At 36.6% G+C, this 17,262-nt stretch overlaps 2 protein-coding genes across 2 annotated transcripts in view; both read right to left on the minus strand.

Annotated features, from left to right (window-relative positions):
- Positions 1-829, minus strand: part of GPR88 (G protein-coupled receptor 88) — a 1,545-nt gene extending 716 nt beyond the window's left edge. The window contains exon 1 of the mRNA XM_005422143.2: positions 5-829. Within this exon, the coding sequence (XP_005422200.1) occupies positions 5-613 (609 nt within the window). The 5' untranslated portion in view covers positions 614-829. The remainder of the gene's footprint in view (positions 1-4) is intronic.
- A 2,893-nt stretch (positions 830-3,722) lies between these two features.
- Positions 3,723-17,262, minus strand: part of LOC102035794 (exostosin-like 2) — a 59,195-nt gene continuing 45,655 nt past the window's right edge. Inside the window, exons 14-18 of the mRNA XM_005422102.3 lie at positions 16,892-17,004; positions 16,271-16,318; positions 15,111-15,239; positions 13,848-14,166; positions 3,723-5,499 (exon numbers count right to left, since the gene is read on the minus strand). Of these exons, the coding sequence (XP_005422159.2) occupies positions 5,470-5,499; positions 13,848-14,166; positions 15,111-15,239; positions 16,271-16,318; positions 16,892-17,004 (639 nt within the window). The 3' untranslated portion in view covers positions 3,723-5,469. The remainder of the gene's footprint in view (positions 5,500-13,847; positions 14,167-15,110; positions 15,240-16,270; positions 16,319-16,891; positions 17,005-17,262) is intronic.

Here is a 17,262-nt window from a genome sequence, read left to right on the forward strand (position 1 = left end):
GCACGATGCCGAGGTAGCAGTGGAGCAGCAGCGCGGTCTGGCCCAGCACGGCCAGGGCGAGGAGCAGGGCGGTGTAGCGAGAGCTGCCGTCCGACTGGGCTGAGCCCAGGGTCCAGAGCCCGGGCAGCAGCGGGACCGGGAGCAGGGCGAGGGCCCAGGAGAGCCCGATCATGCAGCCCGTGTGTCTCCGCTGGTAGAGGGCCTGGTACACGCTGGGCAGCTTGGTGATGAGCACGTACCTGTTGAAAGCCACCAGCAGGTGTGAGGCCAGTGAGACGGTGAGGCCGAGGCCCAGGAGCCCCCCTCGGAGCAGCCGGTACTCCGCCGAACGAAGGGAGGAGGAATTGGGGGGCAGCAGCCCCAGCACAGCCTCCTGGGGCATCCACAGGGCACACACGCTCAGGTCTGCCGCACAGCCGTTCACGATGAAGGCATTGCTGGTTGTCTGCAGCTTCTTGAAGGAGAAGACTAAATAGATGACCATCACATTGGATAAAGTCCCTGAGATAGCTAAGACTGCGTAGAGCAGCGACAGAAAGATGCGGGTCCCGGAGGAGTCCTCCCAGAGCAGCAGCAGAGGCGAGCTAGCACTCCAGGAAGAGGCGTTGGGCATCTCGCTGAATGCAGCTCAGTTTTGACTTTGCCCTGTAAATCCCATCCTTGTCTGGGTCAGAAGTTCTGCTGCAGGAGTCCTCACCGAGCACACGGGAGGCTGTGCAGCTGAAGGACTCTAAGGCAGGTTTCAGTCATACAAGCTGTAAGGTCCAGAAAATGCTGTTTGCAGTAAGGATCCAAAAACCAGCAGTGTCCAAGGCAGGTAGGCAGCAAGAGAGTCCACAGATTGTAGCTGGTGAAGGTGGGTCCATAGGGAGGCAAATGGCTGTTGGCAGACCAGAGCACGACTGAGGTTTCTGTAGCTGTGAAAAGAGCAAAAGCAGCAGCACCTTGCAATCGGCAGCAGAAACGGCAGCAACTGATACAAAGCTTTGCAGTTTCTCCTGTGCCACAGTACGTACACTGTATATCATTCCAGGAAGATTCAGCCCTTCCACTCTTCATGAATTATTCAGCAGATTTTCAACTTGTTAAATCAAGAAGGAAAAAAAAAAAAAAAAAGCCAAACCCTATCATGCTCCAGAAATACTCCAACTACACAGTCTGACTCTTTTCTCTCTGCCTTACCAGTCTTCTGGGTCTAACCCATTTACACAACTTTCATTTGAAGCAAGGTTTTAAACCAGTATCAGTCACTTCTGTCTGAAATACTGTCCATAAACTGTAGAATTTTTTCTGCTCGATACTCACTTTTTAACAGATTTTTTTCTGATCTTTTTTTTGGTTAAGAGTAAGCTCAGTATGCTTCTGCAATTTTAGTTAATTTTAGAACTGGTCTATAATAACAATATGCTTTCCAAATGAAATCTTTCAAACACAATAAATAGACCAATCCTTGTAAGACAGTACTTACTTGAGGAAACTGGTTCTCAATCTGAACATTTTACATCTCTTCATAAACCTCAGCCTGTCTCAACCCACAGGAATCCTGCATTGCCACCCTGCCAGAGGTGAACACTGGTGTTGGTGAGCACACTGATAACACAGGATCTGTGTAGTATTTGAAACGGGCTCGCTCCAAAGTTAGTTCCTGGAGGGGTGAATAACAGCTCCTGAGGTGGACTAAAAACTAATTGAAGAGTAGGCATTAACAGTCCATTCTCAGATGGAAAATAATTCATGGGATTCTCCCAGGAACTCTACCCTGCTTTACTCAGACAGGGACAAAATGGTAACTGTCCTTAACCTGGACAAGACTTAATAAGAAACTCAGTAAGAGAACTTACATTTGCTTTGAAAAGCTTTCCAGATATGGAATGCTGGTTAATTTTGTGATGAGCTTAAACAAAAAACTGCTTTTGCAGGTAGGTTAGGTATAGGCTACAGAAGCAAGCAAACGCAGCTTGTAAGGTATTATCTGTACCAGAGACTTTCATAAGGCATTTTTAGATATTGTTTAACTCCTGATGCTAATAGCAATACCAAAAGAATGTATTAGGAGGTAGTTATAGTTGCAATATACATTTTTTCAAGTTAAAAAAGTTACATTGTGTGGGTTAATGGATGTTGCAATACAGCCTATCTTTTATTTGATAAAAAAGGCTCATGTTAACAATTGACAGAAATATTGATCCAAAGGTGGATTCGTTACAAACATGAATATCTATGTTCACTTTTAATTAATTAGATGGTTCATGTGCTTAAGGTTAACGACATGCCTCAGTGATTTACTTGATCAGGCCCTTAATTACCATATTTTTTGCCTGATGCACTTTACAGTGTAGAGCTAATCAAGTGTCAAACCTTTTGAGGCCTTTCATTGTTTAGTTGTCAGTAAAGAACTGTTATTATAGAAACTAAAATCCTCCTCTTTCTGCAGTACTGTAATTGAAAAATAGTCTCTGAATTTGTAACAAGAAATACCTCCCTAACTGAAAAGCTTCACAAAGCATACTTTAAAAAGAGATTATGATGATTAACTGTTTCATAAGATGTTAGCCACAGAATATTATGCTCTGTAGAGACCTTTAGACTTACTTGATCCATCCCTTCAGGTTTTGAGAGATCTTGTGCACTACAACTTGTTCTCCCAGAACCAGACATATTCATATTTGAAGGAACAGAAATGGTAAAGTTCAAGGACAAGTGAACATAGGATATAAAATAAATTGCAGGCTATTTCTTAAAAGCTACAAGGTTCTAAAAGGCCTTCCTGACCTTTTAGTGTTCCAAATTTTTTGTTGTTGTTAAGAAGTTGATTGTTGCAGAATACTGACTTATTTATGAATAAAAAAAAGTTGTACAGAAGCTGGTATTTATATATTTCATCTAATAAATCAATAAAAGTCTAGAAAAAGGCCAAGGAAGAGGTTGATTCCTATGTACTAGAAACCTTTCAATTAGCTGTTCTTCGTGTATATTGTTTACTTTGCACATCCAAATCACCATCCATTATTCATCCAAATGCAGTCACAGAAGCCTTTTGTTGTTTTTTTAGATCAGACTGTCACCAGAATTTGGGCACCTTGGAAAGCATTCACACTATTGCCAGCTTTCCCATTCCTTTAGAGTGGCTGTGTAACAGTTACACACTGTCCACATCTACTGCAGGAGAGGCTGACAGGCTAATAAATAATAAATAATCATGCAATGCAACAAATTTGCTGAAAATCAGCAACAGGGTTAAACAAGTGTTAGAACCATTTGTGCATAGTTTTAAATTGAAGGAAGGACAAAAAGCTAAAGAAAGCTAAATTGTTTAGATTCTTATGCACAAAGAACCTGCTCTTGGTAGGACTAAGAGACCTGTTGCATATGCAAAAAAGTCAAGGTATATTACACCTGTAACAAGGGGCCTCACCCAGAAGGATTCCTCAGTTCAGACATAGCTTTGAAATCACTGCATTTTGAAATATAATGCCATCATCATAATATCAACATGTTGATTAAATACCTGGCATTATACAAAGCATAAACATAAACAAGAAGGTTTAGAGAGATTGTTAAAAGAGGATCCATCTTGTCAATGGCCTTTTGCAATGTTATCCTAGTTTTAAGTACATTACATGGTTTACAGGAAAGAAGATGGCTTTGAAAAGTTATCTTCAATTAGAGATCAAGTCATCAAAATATCTAGGAAAAAACCAAGAAACAAGGAAGGTGGCTTATACAGGCATTTTATTATCAATTAGCTGTATATATATATATCTACATTTCAAAATTAATCAGTATTTTATTAAGGAAACCTATTTATAACAAAGTAAATGAGAAAATTCTTTATGAGAGGTAGAATTACCTTATTAATCTATAATTCATATACAATATATTGTATATATATACACACACGCTACTTTGTGTGTATATGTTACATATACACATTTGCAAAAATGTACAGTATTGCATGTTAATTTTATTCAGTGATTTTGATTTTTATAGCTGCTCTTGGTATTGCTTTTGAACACTTTCAGTACAACTTTCCATAGCAATTTGTGATCTCATCTTTTAAAAAATAATGTAGCACTTAATTTCAGTTGTAAAGCAAATGTAGGGTATTCACGTGTTTTCAGGAACAAAGACTGACAACTCAACTAAGTTTTATTTTTAAGTTTCTGCAGCTATTGGAAAAACAAACAGGTAACAAATCTATTTTGGTTTTGTCTTGTACATGAGGGGCAAATAAAATCTTCACAGTTGCTTATATTCTTTTCCTTACAATGTACTTATGAGTTCTGAAAATTTTACACATGATCTTTAGTACCTGCCTGTAACACCATTTCATCCTAAGCCTCATTCCTAATCACAGCTGACTGATCTGTATGTTCCACAGAGTAAAGATCATCTTTACTATGACAAAAACCTTCCATGAAAGGAGGCTACCTCAGCCATATGCTTAACAACAAACGTACAGGTTTACAAAGCATCAAATTGCTAGATAAAAATTGAATATATGACCAACTGTGTGCTGCTAAGGAAATTGTACACCTACTGCCAAATGCAGGTTAAAAGCATGCAAGTATGCAGTACTACCTAATTCATTGTACATTTTTACCAACTTCGGTTTGGTCTGCCTTCATTTTTGCAGCATATATTGCATAGCAAAAGTTAACACTCCACATTGAAAACAAAACATAAATCCTTTAAGAAATTGAAAGAGCGTTAATTGTACAACTGAGTCATCACATAAATTACTTCTTTGTTGCAGTAGAAGATGTAATTACATCACACCTCAACAAATATTTTCCCTTTATTTTTCTTTCATTGTGTTTCCTTAAGAAACGTTAGCAGCCAGAAGTGGAAAGCACACTATGTATCAAGTGCTTTTACTTGATATTGTAATAACAAATCTCTCACTAGTAAGACTTCCATCAAATTACCAGAAGACCAATTAGTAAAAAAGTAAATTACATTAGGCTCTAAGCAATAATGATGGACCCATAAAACAAGAAAAATCTCTTGTTCATAAAAAAATTATATCTTTGATAAACATGTACAAATTCTTTAAAATACACATTTTTGTAACAAAGTAGACCCTAAATTAAAATATATTCTAGTTTTTACATAATTTTTATATATAGCTTACCAAAATATTCTCTTAATACATATTTTAACACTGTACACAAGTTAATAAATGTCTTAATGAAACTCATTAGAAATATATTCAAGCTGTCTCAACATAAAAAATTTAAATTTGTATATAACATGGGGTAGTAATTTCCATAAATTCAACTTCAGTGCATCTGCAGTAGTCATTAACAACAAATTTCTGCCTCTTAAGAAGTCTCCTCTTGGTGTTAAGGAATTAATACATCTTGTATTGAAGGTTCCTCCTTTTAATGAGCAGCTTCTTCAGTTCTTCTCCATCATGAAGTACATTGATTTGAAGAGCCCAGCAGGTTTCACCAAAGCAGCAAGGCTTTAGTACTGAACATACCCAGATTGAAGGGACTGTGCAGAGAAGAAAAACTGATTAAAACTTACTGGAGAAGTTTGATTTATATATATAAAACATATATTCTTCACTTAAGGAGTAGAGGAAGGACAGAAAGGAGGAAAATAAATGAACAGAGTTGCAGGGAGTCTCTACATAGATAAAGATGAATAAAAGAAATTAAAATCCGAGTAAAGGCCATCAACTCTGCTGTATCTACACTTAACTTTTCCAAACCAGTTTCTTGAGAATTTTAACAAAAGTGTTACAAGTCCTTTAAAGTGCCACTGCTACTGTAATTGAATTGTTTCCATTTATCCTGAATGAGAATCCAACTGCTACTGTAAAAGTCAGCTTCCTTTAGATGTTGATTCAGATAATGATACAGGAAACACATGATGAAGTTCGTTATTGAGGAAAAAAGCTACATCTGTAATTACACGATGCATAAATTTACACATGACTACCAAAACCAGATGAAAATGAAGTACTGCAAATGGTTCATCTGGATTAGTAAGAAGTCAGTATAATTAAGAGAAAATCATAACCTGCTCTACTGTATTTATTTACATTTCTGTTTCTACTGAAGTCTAAAGTTCTAATAAAATTTAATCAGCTTAGACAGTATCCAGTCATTTCATTAGCTCCTATACAGTTGTGTTTAAGAAGTCATTCTGATGAATATAAGCCTTGTACAGTGATGAGCTGTCCCAGATTAGTATGGTCATAAATAAAGAGCAAGTAAAGCCCCCAAATGTATTTTAAACAACATCAATTCTTCAGAATTAGAGAGAATTACTGGAGACCAACATGACTCCTAAGACAGACTAGACCCTCACAGTCTTCCCTTCCATTTTCCTAATATTCCTAACTAGTCATTACAGAAAATGCTCTTTGGCACCCATAATGAAACCCATTAGTACAAGTGCATAACACATTTCTATATAGCTTTGTAGCCTACTTTCCCCCTATATTTTAAGTCTCAGTGTATATTTTCAAAGTTGTCTTTTAAATGCAGTTTCACATCTTGAAGATTTGAGACCATCTGGATATTCTTTCCTAGGTAGAAAAGTGCTGTCAGCATATAGATTTGAATACCACTGACTTAAGGTCTGGTTTTAGTAAGAGCAAGGCAGAAGGAAGAGCCCTTCATTAATAAGCACTTGAAATTTCTCCTCTCTTAATGATCCTCAAAGGCTTCTCATTTTCAGAAGTGCATTTTAACAGCTGGAAAGATGGTTACATTTAATTAGTGCAGTATTTTAAATGGACCCATCAAAATAGAATCCCAAGTAAAGCTGATTAACAAACATTTTTAAAAGGCATGAAGTGTGGTTATATACTCTCATATGTTGTACAGTAATAATTACTTTAAGCTTGGACAGAAGAAAGATGACCAGAAAGCACTTTACACTCTTCACACCAGCAAGTGTTAGTTACAAAGAACTGAGAACACCAGCCCTTCACTCAGCAGATAGCAGAAACCAGGAATTCTACATCATGGTTTCAATGAAAGAAGCAAACCATAAATTAAAGATTCTGAAGTTTAAACTGCAATTCTTAAAATTGTTAGCTATCCAAGTTACAAAAAAATAGGGGGAAAAACCATCAAGAAAACACATTAAAAACCCCCAAATATCCAACAGCACATATTGTTTGGAAAGAGGATAGCATGTTTTGGTAATTTTTGTTACAGATGGGGAGGCACAGTTTATTTACTTTCAAATGGAGAAATATGTTTTTCAGTGTGTTCCCACCCTCATCATAACTCTACTTCACATCCCTTTGATTTCTTCCTAATGTCTCAAAATCTTTTCTGAATACAGGGAAATAATAAACAGCATTTTTCTTCAGATTAATCTATGTGACTTCACATAAATTTCTATCACTAAAAACGTGGTGATACCTGTAACAACTGAGCTATTGTAAAGTATACAGACTCACATTTGAGTTTGAAAAATTTAAATATAGCAGGAGAGGCTTCTTGTTTTGATTTTTTTTGCATTTTCAGAAAAGTCATTTGTGTTCAAATCTCTTCACATGTCTAAAGAGATTGTAAAGCTTCAAAGCCTGTAATTGCGGGTTTTTTTCCATTTTTCTTTTAAATCTTTTGAGGAGTTTTCTATTTTAAAATTTACATTTGCCATGACTCAAAGTATGGCCTATGCTTCTGAAAGTTTCATTAAAAACAAAAAAGCCCCAGTCCATTTTTACAAGTAATTTGCTGGATTTAATAAAATCTTATTTAAAATTGAGTTAAAAATAGAAGGAAAAAACCCCAAAGCAAATTGACTGCTGATTTGCCAAGACGAAAGTATAAAATCAGTTGATGGAGAAGAAATCTCCATGTGTATTCCTATAGTGGTCCCCATGCTGTGTCAAGCTTGCCATTTTATACCCAAGTAACAGACATTTAAACAAAGAACTAAGAATTAGATGGTTTCACTACAGTTAAGCATATCTAATGAAGTTTATGCTGAATTAACTGGTTAGAATACTTTCATTTTTCTTCAAAAGGAGGCATAGAAAGCCTCCTGGGAGAGAAAATCAGCACCAAATCCACTGAAGCACTAGAACTGTATTTGCCAATATGGGACTGTGGGACCAAGGCAGCCTGAATTTGAGCTCTGTTTCAGGACAGAATAACCCCACAGCATTTAGGCCTAATTGTTAGCATTGGAACATGCCCTCTCCCCAGATAATTGCAAAAATGTAACTTAAGTTTTTGGAATTGTGCATCAACTCTCCCAAAACACTGCTGCAATAGGAGTGTTGCTGCAGGCAAGAACCACTCTGAATACACAAGAGCCACTAAACCAACTCAGGATGCATCAGGGAAAATGTACACACATGTGAAATCTGTGGGTCTGCTCTATTTACACATCAGCAAGGTGCACTAGTGCTTGGTTTTTGCAAAGCCTGGCCTATCTTCATTAATGGTAAGTTCTTATTAAGAAAAACCATGTTACAGGTAAAAATGATGTATATGAATTTTAAAACACTGCCAACACGTCTCAGTTTTTTGGCAATGTTTCCATCTTGCCAGTTTCCATGACAGCTATAGAAGCAAAAGGTGACTCATCTTAAGACTACCCAGTTACATATTCTCCAATAAAAATAAATTTTAAAGAGCAATATTTGGATTTAGAATTATTGTAAGAACAAAGCAAAAATCTTATAGCAGTACTTTAGGTGTGATTATAGTTGAAGAGAGTTGAATTCTGCAAATGTTATTGTGAGACATTCTGTTTAATCAAAACACACACTTTGTAAAATAAAATATTTATTCTATTTACTGGAACAGCAAGTTTTTTTTCCTTTGAAAAATCAAGCTTTTCTTTTAGTTAATCAGCATAAACACAATAAAGTGGATTATAAGCTTGCACTGATGAAGGACAAATACCATTAGAGAAAAACACATGTCAGACAACAATAGTTACAGTCATGCTTATTTTTTATTCCCTCTTTTTGTTAAGTGGAATGTGGAACAGCAGTATTAATGCTGTTTCATTGCAAAACATTGCAAAAGATCAGTGTATAACCTTGTCTCCATACTGCAGGAAAAACTCACTAAGGAGTTCAGTGAACATAAAGTAGAACTGGAAAATTCCTGTGCTGGCCATGTCAAAATGCTCCTGAACCACTCGTGTTAACAAAGATAGATAAGTAAGAGTGATAAGGTGATTTTCTGAAATAAAAGCACTGCATGATTACAGCTGGTTAGCTTGGTATCTAACTCAGGGAAGGGAGATTTTGGCAATTAAGAGAAAGGGAATTAATCATTCAGGAGTCCTTTGATGAGCTAAATGAATAAACAAAGCACCAGGACATGTAACAGACTTCTGTCAGGTACATCACCTGATGTGCTCCAATTAGAAAGAACACAAACACTGCAACAAGCCCAGGCTGGGCTGTCACGACTTCAAGTAATTTCAGCATCTAAAGCAGTGAAGTGGAAATGATGAAACAGAATTCTGTTTTTAAAAGAATTCTGCCAGAACTGATAGCTTGATACTGCTCCATATTTTGCTGATGAGCTTCAGAGCACTGGTAAGTGCCACCAAAAGCAAAACAGCTGCATGTCAGGGGCTGAAGTGGTAAGGAAAAACCAATCTTCCTTGATGGGTTAATTGGTCCCAGAAGAGGGGGGGAGGAGAAGGAGGAAAAAAAACCCCAACCAACCAACTAAAAAGAAAAAAAGATGCTTTTCCACAGAGTTCCACATGAAAAAAAAAATCCCAAATCAAACCAAAAATCCCTCAAGGAATGCAGGACATGGGACTCAAATAAAATAAACAGAAGTCACTATCATCAATGGTAACAACTCTTTTTCTTTCCCCCCTCCCTCTCAGCTCCCAGTGCATGACAGTCAAAGAAAATAAAAGAAGCTATGTAGTTATAAGCAGGATAGCACTGCACAGCAGCTGTCTGGACCAGAATGATTAAAAAAAAAACTAAAGAACTTGAACACTTTCCAAAAGGATTTTTAAGCTAACTTAGCTTATCAAAAGAAAATCAAGTTGAGATGAGTAGCATGAGATAACCCCACAACAAGAAAAAAAGACAACAAGGGCTATAACACTGACATAATAAAGAGATGCAGAAAGTTTCAGGGTAAAAGTGAAATAGTTTTAAGCATGAGTCTGTTCAATCAGTGGGACTAATCTTTCAGAAAAATTATGTTGCCCTCAAAATAAACCATCTGTATATTTGCCAGTGAGCTGCTCACTACCAGACAGAAAGCATTCAGAGATTAAATGATTGAAAAACTTACTCTTGTCTTAAACTTCAGGACATCACAGTGACTGCACTCAGTCAATTGTGCATAAAATGGGGAACAATTTAGTGCACTCCTCTGTGACAGAGATGCACAGGGCTACAGGGTACATTTAGAAGCAACTGTATTAATCAGAAAACATATGTTTTCATATCTGAAATAGATTCCAAACAGGAACACTTTTTAGCCATTATTATACTGAAAGAATATTACTTCACAGGTAAATCAGAAACTTGCACTTTGCTATGTAGACCCTGCATGGCATGACTCTTTCTAGGAAATGCGGCTTCTCACATCACAGGATACAATATATAAAATAGAGTATTTTTAGCTCACCTCACTCTTCAGAGGAGACTGGAGATAGAATCTTGTTAAAGATCTTGCTGCATTTGACTGTGTATAACCTCTACTTCTCAAGAGCCAGCAATATCAAGCCAAAAATTAATCACAGGTTATATCCTTTATATCCCTTATAGCCCACTATGCATTATCAAGTCATTAAGATAGGTAGGAAGAAAATTAAAGATGTTCTTATAACAGGAGAATATTGCATTTTAGAAAGGTTTTTTTTCTTTAAAAATGCTTTCCATTTAACCTAAAACTTTACACTATGCTTAAGATATTTCATTTAAATTAATGGTTTAAGTCACTTAACAGTTCTACTGCAAAGAGACAACAATTAATTTCCTCCTTCACTGCAATGCACAGAGCTGTCAGCAAGTCTCTGCTGTCAACATGGCTATTTCACCTGTTCATGAATTGCTGCTTTCTTCTTCCTTATACTACACAGTAACCAACATTCCTTGTTTTCCCCCCTTTTCCTAACTTATCTTTGTCTAATAAAAAAAGGCATGCTACAATTCCAGAGGTTACATTGTAAACCACCCCCTCTCCCCACACAGATTTGGGGAATTTTTGTGTCAAAGCCAACTATGTTGCACCTTGAGGGTTTATGAGATTAAGGAGAGACATAGCACTATCCTACAATTTTGTAACTATCTAGATAGAAAAGAAACCTGAAGTGTCACCAGCACTTAATTTCCTGTCCTATGCCTATGGAACAAACCCACTAACGTGGCTTTCACTGTAAAAAATAATTTGCTGCATTAAGTTACAGCAACTACCTCTCCAAAGGAGGTGACAGTTCTTAGCTTTTAAGATGTTATATTTACATTCAACCTTTCAAGCTGCCTGAGGAAAACAGGCTTGCTGTTTTTGTAATGCTTTACATTGTCATTTGGTACCCTTGTAAATTCTGGCCTGTTGTGAATGATGTCAGCTTATTTTCATGACTAAGTCATATTACAGTTACAAGAAGTTTCTTCCCCTTAGGATGCTGCATGTAAGTTTACATGCATATGCCTTATGCATAATATGTAGTTGTAAGTAAAATATTAAAAAAGCCCTCTAAAAATGCTGCTGGCAGCATAAAATTCACAAAATAAACAACTGAAAAGAATGGGAATGGGCTGACTCTCCAAAGAATTATTGTTCAATACATTAAATATGAGACAGTATTGAAAGTGAGACATTAAAAAAAATAAAATCAGCCAATTTACCACTTCTTATTCAGAGGAGTGATTGCTCTCACCCACTGGTGGTATACTGACTTTTAGTTCCAGCATACTCAACAAGAACAGAGGACTGAACTCCTGAGGACTGAATTTTTGTAAGCATATTGGATTGAAGACTGGGAACACCTAAAAAGGATGAGTTTGCAGAGCAAACAGAATGCATGAACAAATGAAAGACTCATCAATGTATCTCAAAGATTCCTTCCTGGCTTGATATGCAGCTTTTCACCTCTCTCTTAATCTCTATGCCTGAAGAAATTAAACCAAATTAGTTAAACAAGAACAGTCCTCTTGTTCTAGAACTTGTTTCATCATAGAAAAACTGCTATGGTTTCTATATCTCACTTGAAAAATCTCAATTATATATATTTATTACAATCCCATGTAGCAGGGAAAAGCAGAGTCAAATTAAAGAGGTGAAGATGTGGCAACATTCTAGAACTCCCTTGCAAAAAGTTACTGCTGCTGCTTAAACTCAATTTTAAACTCAGTGCAGAACAGTGATTCTAAGATCATGGAACATCAGCATTTATTTCCAGATAAACTGTAGTGGATAAGAAGCTAAAGTTTTTTTTTTAAACAAGGAGTCTGAAAGCATCAAGTATTCTGAAGAGCTGCTTTAGTCAAGCAGATTCTACCACAGTAGGAAGAAGTTATTGAGTTAGAGAATACAGAACCATGTTCCCTCAACTAACTTCAATGTTCTGTTTATAGAGATTACATTTCAGTCACACATGCAATTTAATTCCACAATGGAATAATGAGATTTTATTTCCTACTGTCAGCTATCCTCAGAAATAGCAATTCATACTCCCAAGCTACAGAGATGTGGCTTCTGAACTGTGACTGGTGCCACATCCGAGCTGCTAACAAGAGGGTAGGTCCTCCACTTCTGCAGGAAGAAAAGAACACAGCCCATGAATGACCTTTGGCAGGACATCCTGGGTACACTCAATGAATGTTATTAGCTGTTTTCAGACAGACTCACCACACCCAAAACCACTAGCAGGTATAACACCAGAACTTTCTTTATATTAAATAATTTATCAGTGCTAAGGAAACAGAAGAGCGATGTGCAATACTCTGAAGTTAATTTTACACAAAGCCAATTTTATTTCCACGTAGCAAAAAAAAAAAAATCCTAAGTGTCAGAACTAGTTGAGAGAGGCTGACAGACTCCCTTAATCATAGGCAAAAATCTATTAAAAACAGTGTACTATTTTTTATAATTAGTAGGCTATCAAATCCTTGGAAATCAGGTATTTTAAATTGGTTTTAGACTTATAGTAGTAGATATGATTTTTTTTTTCCTAGAATAGATGACGCTGTTTCTGATTTCATAACTGAAGCTTCTCTAGTCTCTCTTCTCTACATTTTGTATAGAAACACTTTCAAGTTGCATTTGTTTATCTGTACATCCTCTTTATACAGACTCTTTTACACAGAAAGAGAGCACAAAATAAGCCCAAGGCAGCAAAGTTGTTGAGGAATGAAAGCTTCAATGTGAGACCATCAGAAATATTTTGCTTATAATACTTTCCACATTTGGTGTTAGAAAAGGAGTAGGTTTCAAGTCAAGAGCACTAATTGCTCAAATAAGCCCTATCTTTACAGATATTCTACCTTCTGTTTACTAAGATACATACAAAGGCTTCTTAAAATCTTTTTTTTAAGATGAAGATGAAGACACATAATTAACTTATAGACTGTGTTATGGATAATTTGAAATAAAATCTAAAGGATAAGAAGGTCCATAAAAAAAGTTATCAGAAAAGATGTAAAGTTCAGGCACAATCTATGTTCATGAAGCTTCCATGTAAGAGATGCTTAGAAGAGATGGGGAAAAAAAGCAGCTGAAATGATAGGCAACAGACAAAAGTGCTGTTCAGAAACATTAGAGGAAGCTGGAGAACTATGCTGAGTTAAGATTTTTTTTGCAACAGTTTTGCTCATAGAAGCAAGGAAGAAAAGCATCAGTGAGCTGCCTGAAAGTGCTGTTGTGACTGTGACTTACAGGAATGGCCTCTGGTATGGTGCTGGAGGAGCTGTAAGGCCCATAAAGGTAGGCTGGTGCATACTCATCTGTCACGGCGCTGTGCAAACTGCTTGGGCTGCTCAGCTTGTTGCCACTACTGCTGTTTCTGTTGTATAAGTTGTTGTTCAGTTCATGGTTTTTTCTGTGTGGCAGCTGCAAGCTGCCATTCAGGTGACTGGAGATATGGCTTACAGTAAAACCTGTCCTAGAGGACGATGATGTCTCATTGCTCTCATCAACATCTGAAGCAGCATACAGGTTCCCTAGAGAACTGGCTAGTCTGGAGTTTATGGAAACGCTGAATGGAAAACACATGCAGGGAAAAAATATTCACAAGGTATGTAGAGATAAATACAAAAATGTAACAGACAATTCAGAAGACATTAGGTGAATAACACACACCATTCTGAAATAATCTGTGTTTGCACACAGGTTCATTTCTAGCTCCTAAGTAACAAAAAGGAGAATTCTTTGTAAGAACTTTCCACGTTTTGCTTATTCAAGCACTACACCATGAGCTTTCACCTCTGTCAAAAAACACCTGCATGCAAGAGATGGTGTTAAAAGGTTTAGGCAGTATCTGATTTACACTGAAGTAGTTTGTGTACATGGAACAGTTTAAGAACTCCTCCTCTGTTTCTTGCAATCAGTTTTGTGATACAAGCCTTCAGGTAACCAAGGAATAATATGACAAAATTTGAGACTAGAAATAGGGTGTCCTGAAATATCTCAGGCTGGTTACTCTGTTCAGGCAAATATTTGTGCACATATTTAATAAAAATGCATCAATCATTCTGAGTGTCATTTAATATATATAATTACTTAGGACAATAGTTATAATGGAGCTAAATAGTAATAAATCAAGGGTTCATAAAAACCCTTAATTACCACTCCATATTCTGAGAGTAATAGTATATAGACTAGTGGGAATATCTACAAAACATCTGTAAACTGAGATAAGTGAAAGAAACCTTGACAACCCATTTGAACAAGACAGTACTGTTTCTGATGGCACAATCTGTATAAAACTCAGATCAGTAGGACAGATTTTGGGTTTTGTTTGTTTTTTAAATCTGTAGGCAACTAAAGTTTGGCTAGTGGAACAGCAAATCACTGTAAGTAAATTTAAGTCTTCTTATAGCCAAGAAGAGCAAGCACTTCATGGGCTGCAGATGTGCTGACAACCACTGTAGGATAATGCAAGCATTTGTACCAAAATGAGAAGAAGAAAAAAAAAAAAACCTTTTAAGGGTAGAGCCTGAGGATGTGGAAATTCTTCTTATTCTTTCTGCAGATGGTGAAGTGACTGCCATCACTCTGGAGGCCTTCAGAGGAGACATGGATCCTTCTGTGCCACCTGAAGTACTCAGTCTAAAAAGAGTGCAGAGTTCCAGTGAGAAGCAAGATTTTATAATTAAAATATACATCTCCAACACATATAATCTATCAGTACATAGATTGGCATTTTAATAAGTGTGAATTCTCAAGTCTCAGAGCTCAACAGCAAAAACTCAAGTTTGCCTGCTTAAACATATTTTTTTAAAAACTTTTCAGATATCCACTCCAAGTATTTCCCCTGCTGCATCTTATTAAAAAGTTACAAGCTACTTTTCACCTTGATAATTTATGAAGGCCAAGTGTCCATTTTTTATAGATTCATTGTAAGTTTTATCATAAAATTTAGAACTCTATATGTCAACTTCATTAGGAGTACTTTTTGAGCTTATAGAGCAAGTATGAGTAGAAAAACCCAGAACTGTAGCTTTCATGAGGTCAGCATCATTTCCAAATGAAAATTTCCACAAAGTTGCACAGAACATGCAGCTCTTTCTAGAGTGGGATTCTTAATGACAAAATCCTTCATGTGTTGATAATGAGCTGTATGTATGTTACACTGGACTACTCAAATTGTTACTATTACAGCTGTCCACATTAATTAATTAATTAATTAAAAATTTCTCTAGCCCCAGATCAGGGGATACAACAATCAGACCTTAAAGGATGAAAAAACTTGGGTACAGATCTCCAACTACAAGCACAGAAGGAAAATGACATTGAGCAGCTTTAATTACACACCAAGAAACGCTAGCCATCTGGAAAATTTCCAGTGCTAGCCATCTGGAGAAATCCAACTCAAAAGTTCAGGTCACAAAACTGAAAATAATATGCTCTTTTCAGTATTAACGCTTGATAATGAAAGAAATTTTGTCTTACATACTGTATTTTAGATTCACTGGGGTAAAGCATGCAGTTTGCAGGTGTTTAAAAAGGTTTGTTACCTGCCTATGCTCAGAAGTTTGAAATAGTGATCACATCAGTTGATTAGCAATGATCCAAAACACTGAAAATTAAGACCCTAGTCAAGTGATATAAATTTAGAACTAGAATTTTAAAGTCAGTACCTGAAGGGTTGTGATATTGACCAAGTGTTCAGTTTCATGTCTTGCAGCCTAAAGAAACAAAAGCAGCAATCTTTATCCAAGGATAAAAAACCTTTCCCCTCTGCCAAATCATATCTGTGTGTCTCAGGTTGGCTTAAAATATAAAAATAAGAAGTAGAATTATTGACAATCAGTGTTTTAATTTACAGTAAAAGGACAGAAAGTTACTGCAGGTTTAATTTCAAAGTTCATATTTTTATTGGTTCTGAAAAATTCTAAATTTCTATAAGGAGTACAGAAAAGTAATTATAGAAAGACAACTAAGTTTGATTAAGAATATTTTGTTCAAGTCGTAAGTTCTAAAATACTAGATATAAATTTGAAAATTTTGAAGTATTTTTTACATTATCTTTTACTGCTACACAGTAAGAAGGCATCCCTAAACAGGAAGGCAGAGGGCAAAAAAGGAGAAGATTAATAAACCAAATTTGCAACTAATAGATTCATACCTGGAGAAGTTTCCACCACAGAAGGTGGTACAGGTAGTACCACTGCCTTAAACAAGATCATGTACTTCCCACAGGGATCTGATAGCATGGACAGAATTTAAAACTGCAAATGACCTCAGACTGGTATAATTACCTGAGAGCTCCAGTTGTAGCAGAACAAGGCTGTCTACGACTTTTTAAGGCATTCAGCTTATCTCCCTGTGTCATCCCATTCTGAGCTTCCACATCCTTGTCTTCAGAATCATTCTGGGAAGCAAAAGCATGCAAGCAAGGGAATCTATCAAATCCCAGGAGCAGCGTAGTTTGAAAGCAGTGAGTATCTCCCTTCGCAAAGGTCAGAACCTAGAAGTCTGTTCTAGTGTCTCCTGCAAAGAGAGACTGGCACCACTCTTTGCATAGTGCTGGTACATGAAATGTGCCTCTGTACAAACACACTCACATTTTTGCAGAACCTGACCTTCTGCAGAACCTGACCTCAAAGTTCACGATGCTCAAGCCTAATGC

This window comes from Geospiza fortis, unplaced genomic scaffold (assembly GCF_000277835.1).
Source record: "Geospiza fortis unplaced genomic scaffold, GeoFor_1.0 scaffold403, whole genome shotgun sequence".
Classification (NCBI taxonomy): Eukaryota; Metazoa; Chordata; class Aves; order Passeriformes; family Thraupidae; genus Geospiza; species Geospiza fortis.